Source organism: Quercus robur, chromosome 6 (genome assembly GCF_932294415.1).
Source record: "Quercus robur chromosome 6, dhQueRobu3.1, whole genome shotgun sequence".
Classification (NCBI taxonomy): domain Eukaryota; kingdom Viridiplantae; phylum Streptophyta; class Magnoliopsida; order Fagales; family Fagaceae; genus Quercus; species Quercus robur.
In genome coordinates, this window is record NC_065539.1 from 19,850,490 (window position 1) to 19,862,169 (window position 11,680).

The 11,680-nt window shown below is 42.0% G+C and overlaps 1 protein-coding gene across 1 annotated transcript; it reads right to left on the reverse strand.

Moving 5' to 3' along the window:
* Positions 1 to 8,288: 8,288 nt before the first annotated feature.
* On the reverse strand, positions 8,289 to 11,179 carry LOC126689964 (uncharacterized). The gene is made up of 3 exons (XM_050385111.1): positions 10,577 to 11,179; positions 9,045 to 10,369; positions 8,289 to 8,583 (listed from the first exon to the last, which is right to left on the reverse strand). Exons 1-3 carry the CDS (start codon positions 11,177 to 11,179, stop codon positions 8,289 to 8,291), a joined length of 2,223 nt encoding a protein of 740 aa, XP_050241068.1.
* Between the last annotated feature and the right edge of the window lie 501 nt (positions 11,180 to 11,680).

Genomic DNA, 11,680 nt, shown 5'->3' on the forward strand with positions numbered 1-11,680 from the left:
TTAGATCTATTACATAGCAGTGTATGAGATCTGACTTTTGAGAGTCTCTCTTTGTTTGAATTTTTTTTTTCTTTTTGTCTCTCTCTTTCTCAGCGGCAAAGATTTACTGGTTTTTTTTTTTTAAATTTTAATTTCTGAGTTTGTGTTCTTGGATTTAGGTTTGAGTTTTTGTTGTTATTGTTCAAGACACACTAAGATCTCAATTCATATGATTTTTTGTTTTTAATTTTTTTTATTTTGTTAAAATTAAAAAATTAATTTTTTTTTTAATTTAGACTGACGTGGCATTTTTTATTATTAATTTAGGCCATGTGGATATTAATTTAGTATTATTTATTCATGCCGTTTGTCACGTCAGCTTTCTCCGTTTCTCATGTAATGGCAGGGACCAAAACAGGAAGTGTTTTTCAAGATAGGGATTAAAAGCGGTAAAAATAAAATGTAAAGACTAAAATGAGAATAGCTTGAAAATATACGGACTAAAATGTCCTTTCCGCCTAAAATATTTTGTTAGTGGTGGTGAGCATAGCGTATCGCTAGATGTAGCGAGGTCCATGTGAATGTCAAAATTTTTTGCTAGTTTGTTGAGACTAATGTGTAGGTTTTTGTGGGTTTTTGGCTATATTTTTAACCTTAGACTAGTTTGTTGAGATTGATGAGAATGCTCTAACTATTTTCCCCCTAATTTCATTTTAAAATATGGGAAACACTACCTTAAGATTAATATCAATTTAATTTAAACTTTAAACGGTGCTATGATATGGAAAATTTGAGTTTTAATAGTTGTGAAAAATCACAAGTATCATGAATTTCTTCTATGGCATACTATTTCTAAGTGTTAGGGTCATAATTTATTGTAATTGACCGGTCCTTTGACAAAATACACTTTACTTGTAATTGGATAGATCTAAGATGTGTTTAGTACTTCAAGAAACATGTTGTTCAAGTTAAGTATTAAAGACGTGAAAATTGGTCCAAGAAACAAGTGAAGAAAAGTTGTTCATTAAGTCTTGAGAGATAGCTCGATAGATGTCTGCTATCGAGACTTAAAGTGAAGCTCGATAGATTGCTCGATAGTAACTCAATCTATTGAGAATTACAATTTTAGAATTTCCAAATCTAAAATTAGGCCTAGTCTTGTGTATTTATTTAGGGTTTCTTTTCTCATAACCCTAGATATTTATAAGACTTATTTTAAGAGCCGTCACACATGAAGACAAAGACAAAGAGACTTATTTGCTCTGTGTGAAGCTACTACGTTTGTACTTTGTGAGAGTGCTTTTTCTCTAGCACTCAGGCCCAAGGATCCTGGGCCAAATAGTTATAGTTTGGTGAACTGGACTTTGATTCACCGCAGCTAAAGGGCTGTTTAAGAATCAAATGGTGCACAGGGCATACTTCCTACAATACACATAAACTAGCAAACGAGGATATTTGTATTGAATAATAATCAAAACAGCAAAAGTAATGCAAAAACAAACAGTAAATGTACAAAGTAATGGTTAGGGATCCTCAAATCAATAAGAAATGCTTCATTAAATTTTCTTTATTATGATTACAGTGTGCTCACTAAGACGTGATACAAGATTCAAGTAAGCTCAAAAATTACAGTCTTAGATGGCTATTCAAGCCTTTAAGACTTGCAAAGTTTGATTCTTTTTTAATCCAAGTATGTGCTATAGTGGCTGTTTTTGGGATATTGAGAGATAATTTACTAATTTCTCTGAGTTTTCTTCTCGACAGAACTTTCTCAATGATTTTGTTGTAAATTTTTCTCTATGCCTTCTTCGCAATCCTTCCCCCCTTTTTATAGTGTTATTCTGGAGTTCCGGGAAACTATTGATTCCCCTGTTTCGCCCCCTGGGTACCAGAGCCTGTGTTGTGACCATCGCCTAGAAGGTTCAGTTTTCCTTGTTCTTCATTCTTTTCTTCTTTTTAGTGTTGTTTCTTCGAAAGTCCATGGCTGACTACCTATTTCGGAGTGCGCTGAGGTCACGTTCTTCACGGTTCAGCTTTTAGCCGTCCTTCTTCTTTATCTTTTTTCTCAAATAGGCGAAATCCTACTCTGCCGGTTCGAAAGTCCTTTGCTGCTACTCTCTTTTTTATACCCCTTCATTCTGGTTCCCCGAGGCACCGTTCACTTGTGCTATGAGAAGTCACTCTAGGTTTTCTTCTTTTCTTGCTGGATCTCTGGTACCTGAGAAGGACGTGCCCATCTTCTGTCTCTTGTGTCCTTTTGGCTTTTTCCTTTGAGCTGTCTTAATCCTTTCTTGACTGTGCTACACGCCACGGGGATCCCAAGCCTTTTGGCAGCCTCTGAGGATCCCGACTCAACTGGTAATTCTTCAATCTTTTGATCTGGGCTTCTTTTCTTTTTCTTTCTTCTTTTCTCATAAACTTCCGGGCTTGTCTTTTTTCTTTATGTTTTTGGGCTTCAAGCCTTTTGGGCTTACCATTTCTTTTCATTTTCCATGGCCCCTTGTGCTTATTTCTTTGGGCTTGGGTGCTATGATTTTTTGGACCTCAACATTTAGCCCCCCGAGCTTGTGGGTTGCCTGAAGCCCACGCGTGAGTAATTCAAGGTTTCTTAGATTCCTAGGATTTCCTTTTAATTATCCTTGGGTTCCCTTCTTCCTTCTTCAGGATCCAGGCCTTTCTTGCTGCTTTTTGGATGTCTTGGTCTTTTCTGCGTGTCGTGTTTCTTTATTTTGTAATTTCTCCTTTACATGGGACGTGGCAGTTGAGTATTTCGAGTAAAACTTCCTTTACCCACCTTTTTCGTTCCCCGTAACTTCCATTAATAACTGCTAATTAATCTCTTCTTCAAAATTAAATATTTTGGCAACTAGCGCGTCTTTCTATACACTGTCTTCTCCAACTGCTCTTTGTGCCTTTATTGCGGGCGTTTCACATTATCTCTTTGCTTCCCTGAGTCTTTCATTCTTAGGTCTCTTTTCTCTTTTTTCAACCAGTCTGCTATTCCCGTTTCCCTTTTCCATTCTTTCAATCCTCCCTTTTTCTCATCATTCCCATTACTTTAATGGCTTCTTCTTCTTCTAGAAAAAGAAGAAAGCGTACTCTTAGCCCTTCTAAGGGTGAAGGCTCTTCTGGTTCTGCTCAGAGCGAGTCTCATGAGGTCACTGAGCCCCCGGCTTTTCCTTTATGGGACCCTGGTACTCTCCCAGTCTATCTTTCCCTCAGGTGTCTCATGGTGAGGCTCCTCCATCCCCTCATGCTTGGGTATTTTCTGGGTAAGCGGGTTTCGCTGGTTCCGCTTAGGTTCCAGACCCTAGAGAAATTTTTGATCTTCAGATCAGGCAGGGACTTCGAGAGGCGGTGCCTATCTTCTTTGATTTCGTTCAGGGGAAAATCCAAGGTTGGCCCATCTGGGTGGATAAGGAACTATCTGATGAGGAGTTTGTGGGTCGCCTGGAGCGTGCTGGGATCCTGAAAGCGGTGGCAATTTCCAGGAATCTTGAGGGTTTCAGAGACGCTAAGGGTCTCAGGCATTTGGTACGCCATTGGTGCCCTTCTCTTCATACCTTTTTCTTTTCTGTTGGTAAGTTGACAATTACCCTGGAGGATGTGGTCAACAACTTCCTTCTCCCGGTGTTTGCGGATGAGAATCTTTTTGACATTAGTCTTTCTGAAGAGGATCTCGAGGTAGAAAACAAGTTGTTTAGTCATTTTGGTGGTCGCACTGCTTCTCCTGGTGGTAAGCCGGCCAGGATGGGGGAGATGGGTTATGACCCTTTCTCGTGAGAAAGATAAGGAAGTCAGACGAGCTGGTTTCCTAGCATATTGGCTTAGTAAATTTCTGTTTAGTGAGTTCCCGAGGTACGGGGTTAAGTCTACTTTCTTTCCGTTAGCAATTAAGTTGGCTTGAGGCGTTTAGTACCCTTTAGCCCCCTTGTTCTTGGGCCATGTCTATTCCTAATTAGATCAGCTTCACGAAGATGAAGCCGAAGGTGATTCTTGCTATGTGATCACTTCACCTCTTCACTGTGCCATTCTCCAGATATTTATGTGGGATCGTTCTTTAGCCACTTTGGCTAAGTGCAGGAATTTGAAGTTTTGTGAAGGAAAAATTCCAAGGATCTCCCGATATAATTAAGGGTCTTTGTGGTAATTCGACTGATACTTTTCCCATCATCTTTCGTTGGATTAGTCTGAAAGGTGGTTGTCTCAACCTGGTTGAGTTGTTTGATCAAGCAAGAAATTTACACTGGAGATCTCCCCAGGAGTTTGGTCCTGGCTTTGCTTGCGACTCTGTGTTGTCTTCTTTTCTAACTTCTATAGGAAATACTTTTGATTTGCGCCGCGGTAATGAGGGTAGTTTAGCCTACCTGGCTTGCATTAGTCCCTCTTGGCTTCCTGTGCCTTCTTCGAGTAGCCCAAGGTATACTCATTACTCGGCACACCGGTTATTTCGGTAGTTCGGTTTCGATCAGGATATTCTCCTAGTTTTTAAAGATATAGTACCGTCTTTCCCCTCTTTGGATCCTTTTTTAAGACTGCAGCCCTTCTCCTATTGGTCGCAGAGGAGCCCTCAGTTTGCAATGCCTAATTCCCAGAGAGGAGTTTTTGCCTCCAATGGCTATACTGGCTACTGGAGGAGAATACAAAAATCTTTTGTTGATTACATTGGTTCTGGCATAATTAGGGAAATCCCTAATCTTAGTATTTCCTCTGCTCCAACATCCAATAAACACTTATCCTTGCCTACTGCTGGAATTGTTTCTACTGCTGTAAGTAGTAAGACGGGGTTCGCGGAATGGCATGCCTCCAGGGGAGGCTGGGTAACATATGCACAGGATTTTCCAGCAACTTGGTCGGGCTGTGGTCTTATTATTGGTACTTCTTCCGGGGTACCCATTAAGAAAGGTGCAATAGAGACAATAGGCGTTGCTACTCCCGCAGGTAAAGGCAAGGAGAAAGGGATTAGGCCGGAAAAATTAAAAGCAGTTAATGTTGAAGAAAGTACAGAGGGCATGAAGGCTGGTCCTAAGGCAAAAAAGAGAAAGACTAAGAAATCCCAGAAACAACTGGTGACTCTGGAGGGAAAGGAAGTCGGGCAACCTTTGGCTACAAGGACCCGGAAGAAGACTAAGGTAGAGTCTTCTTTTCCTAGATTCCTGTGACTTCTTCAGTCCATGGTCCTTTGAGATTCTCTGATTTTGTATCTCAGCCCCCCTTAGGACCCTCTGGGCGTACTCGTAGTAAACAAAAGACCCTCAAAGAATCTTTAGAGAGAGAGAGAAGGGCAAGACCTCTTTCCTTCTTCTCTCTTTTATATTTGTCACTATTGTTGCAGTCACTTCCTCCTTTTAGCTAATCAGTGGTTGTTTCCTTTGCAGTCCAAACGCAAATCGGACTTCAAGAAAGGTAGAAGTCAGTCGTCCAGTGATGATGTGGTATGGCCTTTCCTTATTCACACCTCTCTGTTTGCTCTTATTCATTTCTCTGGTACTGTGTGTTTGTGACACCCTGTTGTCTTCACTTATTATTGCTTGTCTTCCCTTTTTTTTTAGGTGGAGGTGTCTCCTCCCATGGCTGGTAGGGTTCTGGAGGAAGAGACGGTTACAGCCCTTTCTGTTGCGTTTCCAGGTATGGAGGAGGAGCCCCCTAGTGGTGGCATGGCTGAGGAGACCGGGCAGCCAATGCAGGGTGTCCAATCTACTCAGGATCCTGAAGCTTCCCAACTCCCTGCATCCCAAAGTCCTCAGCTTGAGCGGACTCCCAGTCCCATCAAAACTGTGTTTCCTCAGATAGTGTTAAGTAAAGAAACTTTGGAAGGCACGCCTCTATCTAAACAAACAGGTGAGCCATATTTCCCTTTATAATATTGTTTAACTCTATTTCTCTTTTGTCCCCTTTTTCTCTCCTTCCCTTTTTTGAGTTCCTTCTTTCCTTTCTCCTTTTAGGTCAAGCCAGTGTGAGATCTGTTCCTAGTGTTGCCTCTTCTTTGGAATCAGAGGATTCTGAAGGTGAGTGTAAATCGTTCTTACTGTGTTTCCTTTTCTTTCTTTCTTTTTCTACACCTTTTCCCCGCCTTTTTCTTCTATGGCGAAGCCGCCTGTATCTCTACCTTCTTTTAGTTGTTTTGCCACAGTTTCCTCACCCTTTCTTTAACTTGCTCTGTGTCCTTTCCTAGAATCTTCCAAGAAACCAGATGAGCAGGAGGAGGAAGTTCCACCTTAGGAGGCTGATACTGGTTTGCTCTTTTTCCTTCTCTCTTTCTTTTTGCCGCTCCCCTTTTTTTTTTTTTTTTGAACTAAGTCTATTTTTCCCCTTTTTGTGAGTGTTGATACAGGTGTTAGGGATTCTAAGTTTGTTGTTCCTGAGGGAGTTGTGGGATCCGTTCAGATTACTGATCTTCAAACAAACCAAAAGGCTGAAGGTTCTCCAGTTCCTGCAAGTGGGGATACAGTGATGGGAGACGTTCTAGGAATGGCTTCTTTAGATCTTGATTCAAGGCTTTCCACATTCTTAGCTCGTTTTGATCTTATGGAGTTCAACAGCCTTCTTGCTAGCCACTTCTATTCCTTTGGGTCTTCTTATGGCAGCTTCCTGCGTTTCTCCGTGCCTATGGAGGGTTTGCCGTTGCTAGAAAGTTTGCTCAAGAGTCATGGAGACTTCACCAGCGGTTTTAGGGGAGGTGTTTTTCTGGGTAATATCTTGATGGAATTGCTGTGTGCTATGCTGATTTCTTTGAGAGATTCTTTTGTAGACTCCTTATCTGAAGAAAAGCTTTTGGAGTGGAAGGGAGTGGTTCAGGACCTTCTAGAGGCTAAGTTCAACCTGTCCTTCTTGCTGGATCATTTGCGCCTACTGGCCCACGTGCTGTTCCAGAGGCAGGCTTCCAAGAGTATAGATGTTGAGATTGCTGTTGTTGAGGAAGCTCTGGCTCGTGCTCACAAGGCTTTGCAAGATTTGAAGGTCAAAAGGCAGAGAGTTCTTTCTTCTTCAGCTGTGCCTGCTATTTCTCCAGATGGCTCCCTGTTGGCCGGCCTCATTTCCTAGCTTTTCCCCTCTCCCTTTTTAGATGCGTATAAACAATTTGGGGTTGTATAAGTTTCTATTTTTTTTTTTTTTTTTGAATAGATTTGTGTTTGTGTTTCGAGGCTACTTCTTTGCATTTTAAAACTGTTTCTCAGTGTTTGTGTTTCAAGACTGCTTCTAATTTCTCTTAATAGCATGTGGATTTGCTTGTTTCCTTTTGATACATTGCTTTTCTTTCCCCTCTTTTCTCTTTTTCTTACTGAGTCCTGGGCCATGGTTCCTACAAGCCTTACTGTAGGTCCTGGATCAGGTACCCGATGGTTACTTTGTTGCGCAAGTACTGAACTGAGTACACTGGGTATCCCATTTTTTTTTGTATATATATATATATATATATATATTAGATATGGTCACAGTTCATGAACTTGACAGGTTCCCTTTTTGTCAAGTGCTGGGCTAGGTATCCTGGGCACTTACTTTCGCCCGTGATCCTAGACCATGCACTTGAAACTATTTGTGGGGTATTTGAAATCATCTGTGAGGTGGATCCTGGGTCATGTGTCAAAATGTATTTATATTTTTTTTGTCTTGACCCAGATATCCTTCCTCAATTCTGTCCAAACTTGGACTTTGCAATATTTAAGACTCAAAGGCTGAAGGAAAAAAGAAAACTTCATTAAAATATGGTCATTATTTAAGGAACATAGGAAAAGTCATTAAAGATAGTACGGACCACAGAGTGTCATTCTATCATAGGTTCCTGAACAAAATCATTTAGACAAGAATTCATAACAAAAGCGAAGAAATGATAAAAGAAAAACACTTAGCGAGTTGTGAAGTTGGCAAAAGGATCCTAGCATGCTGAGACCCCTTCTTTCTTATGTATAGTACTGTTTCAGCCATTTCCCATTTATGGGTTCTGTCAAGACTGTCCCATCTTCTTTTGTAAGGTAGTAATGCCCACTTTCATGAGTTGTCCTGATGATGTAGGGTCCTTCCCATTTTGGGGCGAATTTGGAGGGTCCCAGAAGGTTCCTCCTTACGTGTTCTGCCATCCTTAGTACCAACTGCCCTTCAGTGAAAGTTCTTGGGCATACTACTTGTGCATATGCTTTAGCCATTCTTTACTGGTACCTCTGGCTTCTCCTTTTGGCTAGCTCTCTTTCTTCTTCTACCCCTTCTAGATTTGCCAATCTCCTTCCATTGTTTGCGTCCTCGGTTTCTTCTTGGCTTTCTTCAAGGACCACTCTTGGTGTAGGAACAACTAATTCCACAAGGCTGATAGCTTATATTCCATAGACTAGAGAAAATGGCGAAAATCCCGTGGTTGTTTTTACAGAGCTCTTGCATGCCCAAAGTACATATGCCAAATAGTCACTCCATTTCCCTCCATACTCGTGCTTCATCTTTTTAAGGATCTTCAATATCACCTTATTAGTGGCCTCAGCTTGGCCGTTTCCTTGTGAGTAGTATGGGGTAGACCTTCTATGCTTGATGTAATATGCCTCAGTCAACCCCTTCATGTCTTTATTTATGAACGGGGTCTCGTTGTCATTGATCAATCTCTTGGGGATCCCGAACCTTGTAATGATATGTTCTCAAATGAAGTTTGCTACGGCTGATCTAGTGGCTTTTTTCAAAGGGATGGCTTCTACCCACTTTGTAAAGTACTTTGTGGCTACTAAGATCCATATGTAAGCATTGGATGGAGGGTTTATAGGCCCTATGAGATTGAGCCCCCAAGTGTGAAAAGGCCATGGTGTTGTCATATCCTACAACATATTTGGGTGAGTATGGATCGCATCTCCAAGGACTTGACAGGCGTGGTAGGTTTTGACTAACTCCTCGGAGTCCTTTTCATCGTTGACCAACAATATCCCAACAGTAATAACTGTTTATAGAGCCTTCTTTTTCTCGGGTGACTCCCACAATCACCGAAATGGACTTCCCTGACTACTTCTCTAACTTCTCTTGGCCGCAAGCATCTTAAGGGATCCCCACTGTATCCCCTTTTGAATAGGATCCCGTTTTGTAAGAAGTACCTGTCTGCAAGTTTCTTGAGCTGGTGGGCTAGTGTCCTATCAGTTGGTAGGATCCCTTGAGCCAAGTATTCTATGAAGGAAATTCTCCAATCTTCTGCAACAAACACAGCATAGCTTTCTTCCTTATCTATCGCAAGCCGACACTCTTGACATTTTTCCTGTATGGTTGCTGCCTCTTTGTTCATATTCGGCCAGTAGTATCCCAAACGTTGCATTCTTCTATATAGGCTAATCTTTTCTGTGATCCCACAGGCTTGGGTATGTAGTTCTTCTAGCTTCAAATTTCCTTCCATCTTATTGATACACCTGGATAAGATTCCTCCAAGCAGCCTTCTGTACAATTCCCCTTCTATTAGAGTGTAATCCTTCAGTTCTTTGATGTTCCCTCTAGATCCTGCGTTTTTCATTTTTTCTTTGACTTCGCTCCTCCAGTCCCACTGCTTGGACTCTTCAGGGTACATCTCTTGGAGGATCCTTATGATAGAATGTTCTTGCTTCCCTATCCTTACCAGCGTGTCCCTTCCTTTGAATGGTATTTGGGATCCCAAGGTGGCGAGCGCATCAGTAAACCTATTTTCACTTCTTTGAGTGTACTCTATGCTAAAGGTCTGGAATTCCAGCTCCAGCCTTTGCACCCAAGTCCTGTAGGCTGCTAAACTTTGTTCTCTTGGCGCAAAGTTACCTTTCACCTGGGAAACTACAAGATTGAAGTCTCCCAATACTCTCATATGCTTTACTCCTATACTGAGCGCTAGAGTCAGCTCGGTCAAGTACGCCTCATATTCAGTTGTGTTATTAGAGCATGAGAACCCAAGCTTGAAAGACAAGGGTATGGTGTCCCCATTCTCATAGCTTAGTACGACTCCTACCCTATTTGAAGTTGTTGTAGCTGACCCATAGAATCTCATTGTCCATTTCTTTCTTGGGATCTCTGTCACTGCCACCTCACCCAGGATTTCTTCACTCAGTGGGCTTTCTTCCTTTCTTGGGAACTGAGCCAGCAGATCTACTATGGCTTGGCTTTTGACAGCCTTGGGGGTTCTGATGCTTATGTCATATTGAGAGAGTAGGACTAGCCATTGTGTTATCCATCCCGTGAGAAGGGGCTGGTGTAAGAGTGCCTTTATGGGGTGGGACTTAGTCACCAAAAGGATCTGGTGAGCTGAGAAATACCTTTTTAGCCTTTGGGATGCGTAGATAATTACTAGGCAGGCTTTCTCTATTCTGGGGTACCTGGTCTCGGCGTCTTTAAGTGTCCTGCTTACGTAATAAATAGGTTGCTCGTTCCCATAGTCATCTTCCTGTGTTAGCAAGGCTCCTATTGCCTGGAAGTTTGATGCTAAGTACAGTAACAGAGGTCGCCCACGCACTGGCGCTTGGAGGGTAGGTAAATGATTCATGATCTGCTGAATCCTTTAGAAGGCCTCCTGTTGTTCCGTTCCCCGGGTGAACTCAGTTTTTTTTTTCAACAGTTTGGATAAACCTGTCGTTACTGAAGCTAACCCAAGCATAAATCTCCAAATATAGGAGACCCTTCCCAGGAAGCTTTTGAGCTCCCTCGCCGTTGTCGGTCTTTTCATTGTGGCGATGGTTGTGGCTTTGGCTGGATCTACACTTATGCCTTTGTGATGTACTAGAAACCCAAGGAACTTTCCAGTAAACACCCTGAAGGCACATTTCATAGGGTTCGTGCGTAGTTTGTACTTCCTGCATCTTTCAAAAACTTGTTCAAGTACCCGAAGGTGTCTTGTTCTAGTTTTTGATTTGACCACAATATCATCTACGTAATCCTCCATCTCCTCATGCATCATGTCATGAAAGATAGCTGTCATGGTTCGCTGGTACGTAGCCCCCGCATTTTTTAGGCCAAAAGGCATTACAGTGTAATAAAAGTTTCCGATTGGAGTTGTGAAAGCTGTTTTCTCTGCATCTTTAGCAGTCATGCAAATTTGATTGTACTCACTGTACCCATCCATAAACGAGAACATAGAGCTTCCTGCAGTTGAATCTACAAGGAGGTTGATATTGGGCAAGGGGAACTCATCTTTTGGGCATGCCTTATTCAGGTTGCGAAAGTCCACACAATAACGGATTTGACCATTTTTTTTTTCACAGGTACTATGTTGGAAAGCCATTTGGGGTGTTGGATAAGTTTGATAAAACCAGCTGTTAGCAGCTTTTTGACTTCTTGAATTATCTGAGCTTCTACCTTAGTGTGAAAGACCCTAGCCGGCTGGACTACTGGTCATATTCCTGGGTCCACGTTAAGAGAATGAACTACCAATCCCGGGTCTAAACCAGGTATTTCATCACAGGTCCATGCAAACACACCTCTGTACTTCTGGAGTAAGGTCACCAATTGTTCGCTTTCTTGTGCCATCAGCTGACTGCTAATAAAGGCAGGCTTTAGGGGTCCCAGCTTGTATCCCAAATTTATTTCCTTTAATTCTTCGTTAGGCTGAATCTGGGCTTCCTTGACTGGTTCCTCTGGGATTTTTTCTTAGGCCATCATGCAACTTGGTGGTCCAGGACCTTTATACGTGATGCATTCAGGTTCCGCGCACCTTCACAGACGATAAATTAACCTTCCTCCAGGTTCTCGCATCACCACACATTCTCGGGATCCTGAAGAGCTG